The sequence below is a fragment of the Hyla sarda genome, chromosome 7 (assembly GCF_029499605.1).
Source record: "Hyla sarda isolate aHylSar1 chromosome 7, aHylSar1.hap1, whole genome shotgun sequence".
NCBI lineage: Eukaryota > Metazoa > Chordata > Amphibia > Anura > Hylidae > Hyla > Hyla sarda.
The window spans coordinates 183775903-183793715 of NC_079195.1; the positions used below are offsets into that span (position 1 = coordinate 183775903).

A 17813-nucleotide genomic window follows, 5' to 3' on the forward strand; every position below is an offset into this window, starting at 1 on the left:
GAAAACTATACTTGTTATGATCACATGGTGGGATTTGGGGCCATTGCACCAGCATAAACACTCAGAGAGAAGTAACAGGGGCTTTTCTGGTGATCAGTTGGGTCCCAGCAAATATGAGAATTTATTAGAGAATGAAAGCTATTTTGGAACATATGTATTAACCCCTTCCTGATCCACGACGTACTGGTACGTCAGGGGTCAGGTAAGAGGAATATGGCGTGAGCCCGCCTGTCAAGTCCACTTCATAAACAGCAGATGCCCGCTGCTATCAGTTGTCTGATATTTAAATGGTTAAATGCTGTAATCAATAGCGATCACGGCATTTAAAGGGGTATTCTGGCATTGACATCTTATTTCCTATGCAAAGGATAGGGGAAAAAATGTCTGATCCCTGGGGGCCCGCTGCTGGGACCCCCGCAATCTCAGTGCAGCACCCGGAATTCTGTGCAGGGCTGCTGCTCTGGTTTCCGGACTGGAGACGTGACTTCACACCACGCCCCCTTGTGGCATCATGCCATGCCTCTTCCATTCATATCTATGGGAAGGGGCATGATGGCCATATACCCTGTTCCAAATGGGAATTAAAAAATGTTTAAAAAATATTTTAAAAAAAGCCTCCCCAATAAAGGTTTAAATCACCCCCCTTTCCCATTTTCAAATAAAACTGAGTAAAAAATAAATAAATAAATATAAAATAAACATATTTGGTATTACCGCGTGTGTCATTGTCTGAACTATTAAATTATGATGTTCCTGATTCTGCACAGTGAATGGTGTAAACGCAAAAAAATTCAAAATGCCAAAATTGCTGATTTTTGGTCACATCACATCCCAGAAAAAGTTATAAAATGTGATCAAAAAGTCATATATACGGAAAAGTGGTACCATTAAATACATCAGCTCATGGCACAAAAAATAAACCCTAACACAGCTCTGTAGGTCTCCAAGTTTTCTATTTTTGTTTTTTTATCTTAAAAAGGAACAAAAATTATCCAAGTTTGGTATCATTGGAATTGTACTCACCCATACAGTAGAATAAAGATAGCATGTCAGATTTACAGTTTTTTCTAACTCACAAAATTGCACAATTCCATATTTTGTTCAATTTTGCCTTACATGTATTTTGTTTCCTGCTCCGCAATACATTATATGATAAAATAATGTATGCTAATGAAAAGTACAAGTTGTCTGACAAAAAAGAAACCCTAATACAACATTGTCAAATTATGGGACTTAGAATGTGTGGACTAAAAAAATGTGCGCTGGGTCATGAAGGGGTTAAAAATAACAAGAACACAAATGAAATAACAATGAAACAGAGGTAACAGATAATTTTCACAATGTATAGCAATGTATGTGATCACACCCCTTCTACTGTGGAACAGCCTGAAATCATGGTGGAATGTTGTATCGTTTATTAACATTTATTAACATTACTAAACATCACTAAATTACATTGTTAAGAAGAAATTTTAACTTAAAATTCAGCTTGATCCATTATATAAAAATGCCAATTCTATATGTAAAGATAGATGGTTCTGATTAATAGAGATTTTTTTAACTTATCAGTTGTGTCTGAATTTAGGGAATGTTCTTTGAAATATGTAAAATAACTATGACATTGGTCTAGCTTTGGCTTCTGAAAACACATAAGTTGGAGGAGGTGGTGCATTTGCTGTTGGAAATGGTTGAGCAACTCCCGAAAATGTGGCTGGGACTGTAGACGGATTCATTGAAACCACACCATTATTTTGGATCAAAAACATCTGAAATCAAAGAAAACAGTAAGTACAGTGAAGTAATAAGCATAGTGCAAAAAAAAAAAAAAAAACAAGGAAAGGTCTTTTCTGGGTAATGAATTCATTTTGGAGTCTAAGGCCGCGCTCACACAACGGAAATTCTGTGCAAAATTCCGCATTAATTTTCCATGCGGAATTATGCCTAAATTTATTGCCCATTGACTTTAATGGGATACTGCAATGCCACTGGCACAGCAGAATTTTTGCTGTGAAATGAATAATGTGAAAATTCTGATTTACATGGTCCGGTAAGTCTGGTCTTATATTTTTCTGGACTTCAGCTGCAGAATCCCATTAAAGTCAATGGGGCTTGATTTCTGCCGAAATTGTGCTGAATTTGCGCAGAATGCATGCAGATTCCATGTGGAATCCGCATGAACTTCGACTATTCTATTAAAGGGGTACTCCGCCCCTAGGCATCTTATCCCCTATCCAAACGTCGGGTGCAGTAGGGAGATCGCGGGGGTCCCCAGCACCGGGACCCCCGCGATCTCCCTGCTGCACCCGACGTTCGATAAGAGCGTCGGGTGCAGCACCGCAGAGCCTGAGGCTCCCATCACCAGTCATCCGGCACAGAGCGAAGTTTGCTCCGTGCACCGGATGTCTGGGGTGCTGCAACCGTGCACCGGATTTCCCCTGCAGGACCCTCGCGGGGATAAGATGTCTAGGGGCCGAGTACTCCTTTAAAAATAAAATGTCTGAGTATTTACTGAGCTGTGGAATCATGCAAAATCCGTGAACAGTTAAAAAACTGCGGAGAGAAAAAATGACAGAAAAAACTGCATGTGGGTTTTAACATTGTTTTTTTTTGCGGGCATTTTTTATTCTTTTTTTTTTACTTTAGTGATCTAAAAAAGGGATGGACATAGCTTTTTTTATTGAATTTAGAAGGATTCAGTAGGGATGCCTGAATTTGTAGAGAACGAATTTTATATGTTTTAAAACAAATATTTATTTTACTTATTTAAAGCAGGGATTAATTATTGGGGGCGGGGCAGGGAATTGATAGCCACAGACGATATTAGCATTGCAAACATGTATGAATTTATATGTGTAATATATTAATTTATCAAGTGAAATATTGATGTTACTAAATGTTCTTTTATTTTTTCTTAGGTGGTGTATATTTTCTCAATGCTGTAATTCTCCCAACATGGGAGTTCATATTCCCCGGCAGAAACCCTGATTGATCGCCACCAATTAACCAATGAGGGCTTTAGGCGGGGAAAATGAATTCACAGGACTGTAAGTTCATATTCCCCACCAGAAGCCCTTATTGGTTAGTCGGTGGGGACCAATTAGGACTTCCAGCGGTCAATATGAACTTACAAAGCAGTTACAAAGCTCTCGGGGACGTAGTATTCCTCTTAACGGCTTTCACAATTTCCTAACATTATGCCCCACTCCCTCCAGCCACCCAATACAGAGCCGCAGTCCCCACTACCTCTGACTGCGGCTGTCAGCAATGCTCCCCGCTGGCCTCTGCATCACTCCCCACTACCTTCAGTCACACAGATAAGACTACAACTCCCAGCATGTCCTGGCAGTGAGCATTCAAAATACTACATCCCCGAGAGCACTGCTCTGTAAGTTCACATTCACCACTAGAAGCCTTGATTGGTCCCCACCAATTTACTAATAAGGGCTTCTGGAGGAGAATATGAACTTACAGAGCAGAGCTTTGCAGTTAGTAACATCAATATTACACATTAGAGATGAGCAAATTTTTGAAAAATTTGATTTGGCCAATTTGCTGAATTTTCCCCCAAAAAATGTGGTTCGGTCCAAATTTATTTTCGGCGAATTGCTATTAAAAAGAGAGCCTCATTAGTGGCGTAGAACACTTTGCCTTATCGTAACACGCATAGGGAGTGTGCTGTGTTAGTGAAATAATACTGTTATTCAGTATGACATGCAGATTACAGGCATCACTATTAGAATCACTGCCGCAGAGTGTCTGGATGTGGCAGCAGGGCCGGGAGACCATATGGTGTCACAATTGAAGAGATTAAAGAGATGTTTTAATTTAATTTTTATTTAATTTAATTTGAATATATTGAAAAAAATTAAATCCTTTTTTGAGGACCCATTCTGGTAAGCATCGAGCTGGCTATCTGCCCCGAGGCGAGCTACCACCTGTTCCAGCCCCTGCCTCTCAGTAACTCCCCCCCCCCCCCGACTGTCTTACTCTGTGTGGAACTGCAAATGTTTCATTAAATCAGTTGTGGTTCATAGTTACCGCTCCAACCTGTTTCATTGGATTCTTGTGGTAATTCCACAGGTTATATGTGACAGCAACCATGGGGCCACATTCTTAAAAAGATTACATAGATTTTTTTTTTATTTAAATAGAAGATTTTGAATAGAGTCACAAGTTTAATGTGCAAGCAGCATGAGGAGATCACATGGTGGCACAATGACAGAGCCTGGTAATTGGAATGAGCAAACTTTAAATCGTTTTTTGAGGACCCATTGGAAGGCAAGTCGTGTGCCAGCAGCCGCAGTAATTCCAGCTCCAATAATTGTTGCAGTATAAACTATGGCAAAGCTCCTAGTTGCATCTTAAAATCAAAACAAGCGTGTAGTTTTGTCGGGACTTTCACAGTAACTAGGCCCAAATTAGTTTTTCAGGAAAAAAAACGTACACCATGTAAGTGTACCTAGAGTTTACAACTATGAGGGCTGGACAGTATGCTCAGCTTAAAACTGTATAAGGCTACAGAAACAAGGGTGTAGCTTTGGCTGGCCTTTCACAGTAACTAGGCCCAAATTTGTTTTTCAGTAAAAAAAACTTACACCACGTAGGTGTACATACAGTTTAAACTTATGAGAGGAGGACCATGTGCTCCACTACAAACTGTATGAGGCTACAGAAACAAGTGGGTAGCTTTGGCTGGCCTTTCACAGTAAAAGGTTGGCTGGCCTTTCAGGAAAAAAAAAAGACACCACGTAGGTGTAAGTACAGTTTACTACTATAAGAGCTGGACAATACGCTCAGCTTAAAACTGCATAAGGCTACAGAAACAAGGGTGTAGCTTTGGCTGTCCTTTCACAGTAACTAGGCCCAAAATTAGCTTTTCAGGAAAAAAAACGTACACCCATAGGTGTACGTACAGTTTACAACTATGAGGGCTGGACAATATGCTCAGCTTAAAGTGCATAAGGCTACACACACAAGGGTGTAGCTTTGGCTGGCCTTTCACAGTAACTAGGTCCAAAATATTATTTCCGGAAAAAAACGTTCACCACGTAGGTATACCTACAGTTTACACTTATGAGAGCTGGACAATAATCTCCGCTTAAAACTGTATAAGGCTACAGAAACAAGGGCGTATCTTTGGCTGGCTTTTCACAGTAACTAGGCCAAAATTATTTTTTCAGGAAAAAAACAACGTACACCACCTATGTACGCACAGGTTACACTTATGAGAGGACAATAAGCAACCTGTATTAGGCGCTGTAATCAGGTGACTATGGCTTTTCCTGTTCACCCTAACTGGCCCTTGTTAGCTTTACAGTTGTTGTACACCCAACTGAAGCAGTACAGAATCGCTGTGTAGTAGAGCCCAGTACAGTATTATTAGGCACTAATAGCAGGTGACAATGGCTTTTAGTGTTCTGCCTAACTGGCCCCTTTAAGCTTTAGAGTTGCTGTACCCCACTGCAGCAGTGGAGTCACTGTGTATTACACCCAAAAGTGTACTTTCTCTCTCTCTGTCAGTGCTTTTATGCAGTGATTTGGGCTTGTGGTGAACCGCTGCTGTCAAGCAGTTTTTCTGTGCAACGGATACAATGCTCTATCTCTCCCTGCAATGAAATGCTCTCTCTGAAATAAAATGCTGAAGTGACTGGCTGCAAGATGGCTGCTGATTATATAGGGTTGTGACATCACAGGGGTGGCTGGCTGCTGATAGGCTGCATGCTGCATGTGACTCAGGGTCATCCCGCCTACCCGCCTTGCCGCCTTCCCAGAGTTCTTTGCCCCATGTCCTCACATGTGGGTACACCATTTTAGGTGCCCTGGAGCCTGGACCGCACTAAAATGAGTTTAATGAAGCGATTTGTGTGATCGAATTGCGACGATATTAGTGTGAAGAGAATCTTTCCTGAAATTTATAATGAATTCGGATTCGTCAAGATTCAATCAGCTAATCCCTATCACACATAATAAATTAGCACATTACACATAATAAATCCATAAATGTCTGCAATGTTAATATGGTTCGCAGCTATCAATTCCCTGCCCCACTCCGATAATTGGTCCGTTTCAAAAAAAAATATATATATATATATATATATATATATTTTTTTTTTTTTTAAACCTATGAAATTCGTTCACTACAAAATACTGCACCATTTCTGCATCTTTTTTTCTTTGTGGTACCCAATGAAAATCCTAAAAAAAAAAAAACCCACAGGGAAACTACCTAGTCCAGTAAAATACTGGAAACCCAAAATACCCCAATTAAGAGGCTTTCCTATCATGGACCTTTGCTGATCCCCAGAATGAACTAAACATGCAGCCACAAATGAAAGGAGCCAACTGCACATGCACTACATTTATTCTCTATGGACCTTCTGAATGTTGCCCAGCACATCAGAGGGGTTAGAGCGGACCTCAGTTATCTGCAAGCTATCCCCTATTGTAAAACCTATTCAAAGTCTCTCATGCACTGTTGTTATTTTATATGTAATCTAAGACATTCTGGGGGAAAAAACTAAGCAAAAAAAAAAAAACACGCCAAGCCATTGTTGAGAAATCCTTACTAATGCATATGCAATTTAAGGTAATATAGCAATGGGGGCATTATCATTGATGTTTTAGCAATGATAACGCTGCACTCTTCCTCCCCTCCAGCCCATTCTTTCTTTAAAATTCACCTCCTCCACATCTAAACATTCGGGTAATGCACTGTGCCAGCTACTCGCCAGCTTCCCCGGCAAAGAAGCTGTGATGCGAGTTTTGGCTGGACACGTCATACTGACACTCAAATGAAGAGGAGGTGAGCAATCATAAAGGGGCAGGTGTAATGGGAGGGAGAGAACAGTGTTATCATTGCTAAAACATCAATGATTACACCCCCATTGCTATCTTACCTTAATTTGCATATATATATATATATATATATATATATATATATATATATATATATTACTAAGGATTTCTCAAGAACGTCTGGGTGTTTTTTTTCTCAGGGAAAGATGAATGGAAACAGGTGCACTCACACTATAATCCTGTATATTCTGGTTGGTGCAGATAAATCTACTGTCAATTTCCCTTTAAAAAATTCAATATACAGTATGTTTCTTCAATATGATGAAAGTTTTTTTTAATTAGTATTGGATATCCACATATTTCATCCATTGTGCACTCTGTACTCTTACCTGAGGACCATTTGAGGAAACCGTTGATAAAGAACGACATCCAAAAATGGAGAGGGATAAGGACACACAGAATAGCAACAAATTTATAATAAGATGAATAGATAGTACTGCATGTACACCTCCCTGTAAACACAAAACCAAAAGGAGTCAGCATCTATAAGGAACTTTAACAGCAAGGACATAGATCATATATGACATCACAAATGCCAGAATGATTGTAAATATAAAATATAGGTTTGCATCACCTTATTCTGACAACCAAATATTATTTTTTTTTTTATCCTACAGTGATGTACGAGGGCTGATATTTTATGGGGTGAGCTGTGTAACTAGAGACTATGAAAGTACCAACCCATGTGCTCTGCCTTCAATTCAGTAACTGCTGTGTGTCTGTCTGTTCACTCCGCCGTCCTTGATTGAGGTTCGTAATCAGGGACGGTTTTAGACTTAATGGGGCCCTGGGCAAAATTAAAAGTGGGGCCCAAAATGCTGAACAAGTCAGTCACATTTAGTTGATTCAGGATGTAGAAAGCCAAGAGTGTTGCAAGTTTATTAACCTCTTAAGGAAGCAGTTTGTATGCCCTGCGCCCGCTCCTCTGCTATGACGCGGGCTATCAGCCACCAGGACCTATGTCTAATGACGTACATCACCGATCGCGGTGATGCCCAGCATTAGCCCCTTAGACGTGGCGATCAAAGTTGATTGCCGCATCTAACATAAAAGTAAAGTCGTTCCCGGCAGCTCAATCGGGCTGTTTGGGACCACTGGATCAGCAGAGTATGTGTAGTATTCCAACAGCTGGAGGCACCCTGGTTGCAACACATTGATATATATATATATATATATATATATATATATATATATTTCAAATGTTAGTGCCATGAGATTTTGCCACTAGGTTTGGGCCTTAGGTAGGCCTAATGACAGATAGTGAAAAATGCACCACATATATTTAAAAAAAACTATACATATACACATGCATACATACAACACATACATACTCACTCACACATATATCATACATGTGTATATACATACATGCATTACACACACATACAGCAAACTATACACAAATACATGTAACAGATAAACTGTTTACATCACACATGTACATCTACACATTACATCTACTAACTTTTATTGAAAGCTGGCTGGGAGCATTAAATACTTCAGGAGCTGCTAGATATTCATGCACAGCTACGCTGAGTCCTTAAGTGGTTAAAGTGTTGCTCCGCTGCTAGACATCTTATCCCCTATCCAAAGGATTACGGGGATCCCGCTGCTGGGTCCCCCCATTATATCCCACAGCACTAAACAAATTCTAAACAAATGCTGGGTTCCTGGGGCAGTGGTCATGACATCATGACCACGCCCCCTCCATTCATGTCTTTGGGAGCCCTCCTATAGACATGACTGAAGGGGTGTGACGTAACGCCATGAGAGGGTGGCTGTGATGTCGCGATTACAGCCTCCGGCGCAGAGCTTTCTGAACAAAATTTTCAGAACGCTGGTGCATCGGAGTAACCTTTTAATTGTACTTGAATCCACCATCATACATTTGTGTGGCCATTATGGTAGTCTATCATTTGTTTGCAAAAAAGGACTCCATGACTGTCAAAAACACTGTGTATGTGTAAACAGAGCTGGTGGTGTGTGATGGCAAAAGAAATAATTCCTTATACGTAGAACTAATTTCCAAAGGACTTGATGTCTTAGTGGAGGATTCAGCACTTGTCCGGAAGAAACTTTACTGTCATGGATGCATTTATAGAAAAATTATAGTTTCCCTACAGGGTTTATTCAGTGTTATGAGGTGAATAAAACTTACGAGCCGTTGCAGGCATTCATTAAAGTAGTAGTCTGTATGATCATCATCCCAATAGTAATAGCAATAGGTGGTCCCTAGATCAACAATAGTTAGTATTATAGCAACAATACTGGTTATGGAGCTGATGATGTTTAAGGAGAGGGATCCTTTGACCTGTTAAAACAAAGTCCAACACAGCTTAGTATACACAACCAAATACATGATCAAAGTGTTTTTGCCCTGGGATTATGTGAAACGAAACATATTTCAAATGTACAAGCTTTTCTGAAAAGGAATTGTTTAAGATGTATATATATATATATATATATATATATATATATATATATATTCATACTAATCCCCCTTCTTTGTTTTGCCCTGTAGCCCTTGGTTACGACCATCTAAGGGCACCCACTGAGATGGTGATGCTCAGTTTAACTGCAATTTGCTTATTAGTCTTTACTGTGTACACAAGCAAGGGGGATTGTGGGAGAGTGTGTGCTCCGCTGCATGACAACTGCAGGGTCACAGTTCAGAGAGGAAGATCCATGGGGGAGAAGAACAGTACAATGATATAGGTCATTTACCCTAAAAAACAGCACATTTGTACTTCTTTACTATATACAACACTTTTATTAACCAGATACTTTTAGGCAATTTTACATGCGGTTATTTATGGGCCCTAACATTTCTATATCTTGGGCAACAACAATTTTCATTACACACAGAACTGTTAGTTAATATATTTGTTTAGTAACTTTTTTTTCTTTTTAGCTTTATATAAAAAAAACTGGGCAAAATGCTATCACTATGAACATTTTGACCATAGCAACCAATCACAGCTCAGCTTTCATATCTTATCTCCTATTCAGCTGTGATTGGCTACGGGCAAAATCCCTCCAATTTCTCTCTCACACAGATTTTTAATTCCACTTGAAATATTAATACTAATGCTAATGAGTGCTGATTGGGACTTCAATGTGCAAGTACTATAACAACTGTATATATCTGGTAGAGCGGGGTGTTATAGGCCGTGCTGTGGGCATTATAAAAACAATTCAATAGTTAATGTGACGTTTACAACAATTAGATTGCTGGCATAACTTCTCCCAGTCTATTAGCTGTGGAGCGGGTTACCTGAATTCCCTCCGATGTCAGTTCTCCGTGTGTCCACAGTGCTTTTTATGTTGACTAAATGCAGTATAGCTCCTGATGTATCATTCAGATGTTCTAGGCGGAAGAGCAGCGGGAGATCAGCGGCGTCTCAACCAAGCTTCATCTAACTTTCAAGCTGCTCGTTGTTGCTAGCGGTGAGTAGTGACTATGACTATGGTGGCTCCTGGGTTCCACAAAGCTTTTCAACGTGTTTCGGAAACAGTATTTTGGTATGTTCACACTACGGATTTGTAGCTGAATCACCGCTTGCGGAATTCAGCGAGCAGAGATTCAGCCCGGCAGCAGCAGTAGGACCACGCGGCACTGCCCCGTCACCTTTGAAGGCTATGCAGTGCTCATGGACTTCCGCGCAAAGAATGAAGATGTTTTTTATTTGCACAGAACAATTTCTGCGGCGGAATTGTCCGCTGCTGAAATTCCGCAGTGTGAACGGGTCTCGCAGAAGACCCATTCACACAGATGCTAACGTTCACTGTGCAGAATTTCACTTGCAGAATTCTGCTCATGGAATTCCGAGACTACTATCACTCCATTGTTTTATGTTACCATTCCAATATATGTATTACCATTAAATCATAGAAAGCCAAATAATTCAAATTCCATGTTGAGTCCATGAGCAGGTTAATGAATGTAAATTGAATGTCCATTTTTATTCTGTTCTCGACAGTTGTGAAATATAGTTCTCACCTCTCCAATGGGGGTAACTTTTTCCAACCCAAAGAAGGTAGATCCTTTTTTGGATTGGCTATGCATCTGCTTATAATGTACTGACAGGGGATGTCCGTCATACCCTCTTTGACTGTTGTAAATATGTTCCTTTATTCTAGTTCCCAATTGTCTTTTCGTGCGTCCTACGTAGTTTTTTTTTTTTTTACACGGACAGCAGACAGCATATACTACCCCCTTAGTTTTACCATGGACATGGCTTTGAATTTTGTACTCAACCTTCAGTATAGGAAAGTAATTGTCCATATATTTGCAAGCAGCACATGATTTTCATGGATAAAAAAAGTATATTTTAAAAGACTATTGGGAAATAGAATAAAGGAACATATTTACAACAGTCAAAGAGGTTATGACAGATATCCCCTGTCAGCACATTATAAGCAGATGCATGCATAGGATCTACCTTCTTTGGGTTGGAAAAAGTTACCCCCCCCCCCCCCAATTAGAGAGGTGAGAGCTATATTTCACAACTGTCGAGGACAGAATCAAAATGGATATTCAATTTAAATTTATTAACCCCCTCATGGACTCAGCATGGAATTTTAATTATTTGACCTTTTATGATGTGATGGTAATACATACATTGGAATGGTAACATAAAACAATGGAGTGATATTAGTCTCGTGCTTAATAAGACTGCATGTTAATATGGAACGGGTCACATGCAGAAGCACCAAAGAGTTAATCCTAGGCTGGATCAAACTATAAAAGCTGACAGCAACTTCAGAATTGCTATTCCAGACAAAGGAGACCGAAATACTGTTTCCAAAACGCGTCGTAAACCTTTGTGGAACCCAGAAGTCACCATAGTGACGTCACTACTCACCGCTAGCAACAACGATCAGCTTGGAAGTTAGATGAAGCTTGGTTGAGACGCCTCTGGCCGGGGCGATCTCCCGCTGCTCTCCCACCTAGAACATCTGAATGATGTCCGGGGAAACATCAGGAGCTACACTGCATTTAGACAACGTAGAAAGCACTGTGGACACATGGAGAACAGACATCGGAGGGAATTCAGGTACCCCGCTCCACAGCTAATAGTCTAAACATCCCAAACATCCCATTAACTATTGAATTGTTCTTATAACGCCCACAGCACGGCCTATAATACCACTCTCTACCAGACAGAGACTGCAAAGTATATACAGCGTCCGTAGTACGGCTCATAAGATTTCGCTATATTATGCAGTAACTGCAAAGAGTTCTTCTCCTGCACAGACTCTTTATCAGGTATAATTAAACTGACAGCATGATAGTAGCATTAATCATACTCTAGGAGTATTTCAATCATACACATTGCTCTAATTTCTATATACTCTTTCTCATAGCCATCAGTTGTGCATTCTACTAGTTCCTGTTCTACAGAAGGATTTACGACTTATTATATGCAGGTATGCTTATTTAGATAAATACAGTTGTTATAATACTTGCACATTGAAGACCCAATCAGCGCTCTTTAGTATTAAAATTTCAAGTGGACCTTATATATATAGTAAGACAATACAGGAAAGCGTACGTGCAGCAGAATGGGCATCCCCATACATATATCCATATCCAGTGGTTGTGGTAAGAATTTTTCAGATTGATAATTAATTTTCATACGTAATATTTATGGTCTTGGATAGTTGGGGAGGCTATGACTACAGTTTGGTGCATCCATAAGATGCAAAGTTTAATTTCATCCAAAGTAAAATCCCCCATACCCTTGAGGGAAAAGTTGGCTGAACCCACTGATTTCAGCAGGAGCAGAATATGGGGTCTCCAGACTCTCCTCATCATTTGATGCTGGGAAAAGAAGGAAATGGATGGTTGAACTGCATTGACCCATACATTTGTTCTTCCTAGGGAAAAGCCAACATCAGAGGTGTATGGTTGCAGTTCCTTCTCCTCTTCCATTGAAAACTCAGTTCTCAGTTCAGCCATGTTTATGGGAACACTGGAAATCAAGAGGAATGGCTGTTTTGCTGACTAAATGAGGTGTATGTGAAAAAAAAATACCCCAATTTCAAAAAAACATAATAAAAGTGCTTTTTCAGATGAATTAAGGCAGGAACTTCTTTGAACTTCTGTGCCTGACTGTGTGTCCGATCATCCAAACTAATATCACCATAAAGACCTATGATACTATTAGTACCGTTCAGGAGATCAGATCCACAGTCTGACCAGGATTTGTGCCTGTATTACTCTTGTGTGAAACTGACTTTAAAGGGGTACTCCCCTGGAAAACATTTTTTTTTTTAAATCAACTGGTGCCAGAAAGCAAAACAGATTTGTAAATTACTTCTATTTAAAAATCTTAATCCTTCCAGTACTTATCAGCTTCTATTTGCTCCACAGGAAGTTCTTTTTCTTTTTGAATTTTCTTTCTGTCTGACCACAGTGCTCTCTGCTGACACCTCTGTCCATGTCAGGAACTGTCCAGAGTAGGAGCAAATCCCCATTGCGAACCTCTCCTGCTCTGGACAGTTCCTGACATGGACAGAGTTGTCAGCAGAGAGCACTGTGGTCAGACTGGAAAGAAAATTCAAAAAGGAAAGCACTTCCTGTGGAGCAAATAGAAGCTGATAAGTACTAGAAGGATTAAGATTTTTAATAGAAGTAATTTACAAATCTGTTTAACTTTCTGCCACCAGTTGATTAAAAAAAAAAAAAGTTTTCCAGGGGAGTACCCCTTTAAGTCAAATTTACTGCACACGAGCACCTGCTACTTTTCTCTGATAGACCTTGGCTATCGTGTTTTATTACTGTGGTGAGCAGGAGGAAGAGCAATAGTGACTGGGGTGTTGCGATTATAGTGTAGGGTCTATTGATGTTAACCCTTAAATGTCGTGATACCAGGGTGCAGTTTCCTCAATGTAATGGTCCTACCGCCAACCGTCCCACAAACGGCAGGGAGAAATAACGGAATGTCCACAGCAGATTGTATGAAGTAAACTTGAAGTAACTTTACTGTATATTTTATGCAATGGCACGTAACACAACAGTCTTTTGAGAGAGAGAACCATGATACAGGTTCCTCACAGGTTTGCTGGGACTCCGGGATCAATGAGCTTTGATGCCAGCCACTGTTCTACTGTTTTTAGGAGATTTGAGTTTCTAGTAGTCACACAGGATTTAGTAGGTTGAGCTTTGAGTAACTCACGGTTATGTGGCTGCTAGGTATTAGGCTTCAGGCCTAGCTTGAATTGAGATTTGTGCTGAGATGATTGTGCTTCTCTGATAATCCTGAACTAAGAGAGCAAGAGCTAAGAGAGTGAATTTAGTGGCTGCAGCCCCTTATATTAAGGGGGCGGGACAAAGCTCATTGATCAGCAGAACCTGTCAGCCCTGACACAGTGAACTCTGGGTATCACATAACCTAAAGGTCCTTAAACCATAGTACAATTTAATGAAAGGCACATGACCTCTAAGGTCCAATACAGAGGTATTTCTATATAACATATTAAATATACATATATTTATACATTAAATACTATTTGTATGAGGCGACTAGGGGGTGTGCCCTACAGGAGAGCCCCATTAACATGGAGGGACTCTGGCTGAGGGGACGTTAGACAAAGGGACAGGATTAGGTCCTGTACCGGGACAACACATTAAGTGTATTGACTGAAAAATATCCAGAGAAGAACCTAGAAGGGACAAATGCTGTTTCTATAATCTAGTTTTAAATGGGCACATGGGTAAATCTTGGTAAAACAATAGTTTTTCTAATATACTTATTTAAAAAATGTTCACATTTTATTAAAGAAAACTGCCTTTGAAAATCCCAGCACTAGGGGTCCCTTTACCTCCTGGGACACAGATGAGTCCCACAGCAGCATGAGTGTGTCCAAGGGTCATGGACACAAGATGGCTGATTGACAAGGCTGCAGTAGAAACACTGCTTTAACACAGAGTTTTACCAAAAATGTGCCTCCAGCTTTTGCAAAACTATAACTCCAAGTGTGCCTGGATAGTCCAAGGATGTCTGGGCATGCTGAAAGTTGTAGTTTTGCAAAAGCTGTAGGCACACAGCTGAAGGCAACACTGCTGCAAAAAAGAGCTATCCAAACACTGTACCTCCAACTATTCAAAAGCTACAAGTCCCAGCATTACAGGACTGCTCAAGGAGGACACACATGAATGACATAGGAAGATGTAAGTTATACACTCACCCTATTGTCTCTGGTGGTAGATTACAGGCAATCTCCAATAATTATTGTGTGTGTGTACAGCACAAAACCAAAGAGGAAAGGGTTAAAGAACAGGGCTTGCTCTGTGTCTGCAGAGTGAGGGAGGGGGAGGAGTCATTACAGTGCAGGCATGAGAAGGACACGACCCCTCCCTTTGGGAAGATGGAAAAGACACTGAGCAGCTGTAATATGATATTTATTTAAGTTAACTATTGGTGATAGATACATAAAAAGTATATGTACACAATCAGGATGATGTACTGAGTAACATTTAACAGTTGTTTTTTTTTTTTTTTTTTTTTTTTTTTTGTGGGATCTGACAGGTACGCTTTAAAATAACCTAATAGGGCAACCCATTGTATGTTTAAGATAAGGTAACAAAATATCACTTTGTATTTTACTTACAAAAAAATGTATTTTAAATATAAGGTATGTTAGTAAATAAGATAAAAAAAAAAAGATTATATTTGTAAACTTGCTGGCTGTACTAATTAAAGAGAATTTTGTTAATATTCTTATATCTAAATAATAATAAACACCATTTTCTCACGGGCATCAGGTGACATTGGTTACACACAATCTCTCTCAGGTCACTTACCAAGCACAGGCTGGGTTTAGCATGAGCAGCAATGGTGAGAGACCCTGCGATGATGTACTGTAAAAACGCAAATATCATTAGAAACATATAATACAGGAATAAATAAGTCTGCAGCTGTTTAACAGGACTAGGGAACAGGTATTAGGACTTATGGGAGAAAGAATGTTGTCATAGTCTACAAAAAATAGGATCTAATACATTTAAATACCCTTAACCCTCAATAGCCACAAACAGTATGATCTGCCACTGAGGTCATGTTGAGGTCTCATGAAGACAAGCCATTTTTAGCATATAGATATTACCGTGGGTTGCCCACTTGAACAGAGCAGAGAGCCTATAGTAAAGAACAGCTCCTTCTCTGGTGTAACTGACCTGACTATATATTATGTGCTCCAGATTCATGTGAAATATTATGTTTCCTCTGCAGATGTTGCAGGGAAGATTTGTCATTGGCCACAATCTTTATTGCTGTATCTTTTATTTTCCTGGGATTTTAGAAACTAAACTCAGGTCAATTTCTACATCAACCCCACTTGAGAAAAAGAGTTATCAGACAAGCCTTCTTAAAGGATTTCTCCTCCATCTCATTACGAGTGACTCTCTCGATCGTGATCTTGACTATTGAGTAGACCACACAGTAGAAATTACCAGTGACTAACAGTCCACCATGGTCTAAAACTAAAAGCTCTATAGACTCTTTCTTGCTCTACTTACCAAAAACTATAAACTGTAGCATTTTAATCTATTGCTAAGAAGCAACTGGGGAACAGGGGGTCGCCTGTTCATAAAAGGGACACTGCGGGGTTGGAAAGGGTGCAGAGACGCTCGACTAAACTAATATGGGGCATGGCACATCTTAGCTATGAGGAGCGATTAAAGGAGTTACAATTGTTTAGTCTTGATAAGAGACGTTTAAGGGGGGATATGATAAACGTATATAAGTATATAAATGGACCATACAAAAAATATGGAGAAAAACTGTTCCAGGTTAAACCCCCCCAAAGGACGAGGGGGCACTCCCTCCGTCTGGAGAAGAAAAGGTTTAGTTTAAAGGGGCGACACGCCTTCTTTACAGTGAGGACTGTGAATTTATGGAACGGTCTACCTCAGGAACTGGTCACAGCAGGAACAATTAACAGCTTTAAAACAGGGTTAAATACATTCCTGGAACAAAATAACATTAATGCTTATGCAGAATTATAAAACTACATCCCTTTCCCTTATTCCCTTACACCCTTCCCTTCAATTCCCTGGTTGGACTTGATGGGCGTATGTCTTTTTTCAACCATACTAACTATGTAACTATGTAACATTATAATATATTATAATAATAATCTAGTAAGATGTTCAATTTAATATTAACTGTGAGGACTTTCTTTAGTGTCTATGACAATGTTAGGAGCTGCACTCTATAAAGCACTCATGAAACACATGATAGAACCATTGAATGTATATTTGCATTACCTGTAAGTAAGGTTGACAGGTAACAATGACTTAGAACACTATCTTCAAATCTATATTGACCTAGCATGACTGAGGAGACATTACAAGATGCTTAAAGGGGTACTACCGTGCTGACAACTTATCCCCTATCTAAAGGATAGGGGATAAGTTGCCTGATCGCACGGGGTCCTGCCGCTGGGGACCCCTGCGATCTCGCACGCAGCACCCCGCTCTCATCAGGCCCCGGAGCGAACATTCGCTCCGGGTCTGATGATGGGGCTGGTGATCGTGACATCACAGCTCCGCCCCCGTGTGACGTCACTCTCCGCCCCCTCAATGCAAGTATATGGCATGGGCGAGACAGCTGTCTCGCCCCCTGCCATAAACTTACATTGAGGGGGCGGAGCGTGGCGTCACATGGGCGCGGACCCGTGACATCATGATACTCCGGCCTCATGATCGGCAGTCATCAGACCCGGAGCGGATGTTCGCTCTGGGGCCTGATGAGAGCGGGGTGCTGCGTGCGAGATCGCGGGGGTCCGCAGCTGCGGGACCCCGCGCGATCAGGCAACTTATCTCCCATCCTTTAGATAGGGGATAAGTTGTCAGCATGATAGTACCCCTTTGACTCTAACCTGGGCACATGTAGTAGTGGCCCCTCAGTACAATGATGGATGAACTAATGGTGGCCCTGAGCCTTGACCTC

The 17813-nt window shown here is 40.4% G+C and overlaps 2 protein-coding genes across 6 annotated transcripts in view; one reads left to right on the forward strand and one right to left on the reverse strand.

Moving 5' to 3' along the window:
* Nucleotides 1–1093: 1093 nt before the first annotated feature.
* The window catches only part of LOC130282094 (membrane-spanning 4-domains subfamily A member 4D-like), a 39731-nt gene continuing 23011 nt past the window's right edge, over nt 1094–17813 (reverse strand). For all 3 annotated transcript variants that reach the window (XM_056529979.1, XM_056529976.1, XM_056529977.1), the window contains 4 exons: nt 15665–15721; nt 9014–9166; nt 7185–7307; nt 1094–1766 (listed from right to left, as the gene is read on the reverse strand). In XM_056529979.1, the coding sequence (XP_056385954.1) occupies nt 1614–1766; nt 7185–7307; nt 9014–9166; nt 15665–15721 (486 nt within the window). In that variant the 3' untranslated portion in view covers nt 1094–1613. The remainder of the gene's footprint in view (nt 1767–7184; nt 7308–9013; nt 9167–15664; nt 15722–17813) is intronic.
* Nucleotides 11762–17813, forward strand: part of LOC130282095 (membrane-spanning 4-domains subfamily A member 18-like) — a 126839-nt gene continuing 120787 nt past the window's right edge. For 2 of the 3 annotated variants that reach the window (XM_056529980.1, XM_056529983.1), the window contains exons 1-3: nt 11762–11912; nt 11991–12124; nt 12223–12285. The gene's annotated coding sequence lies outside the window, so the exon portion shown is untranslated. The remainder of the gene's footprint in view (nt 11913–11990; nt 12125–12222; nt 12286–17813) is intronic. The other variant, XM_056529982.1, reaches the window with a different exon arrangement.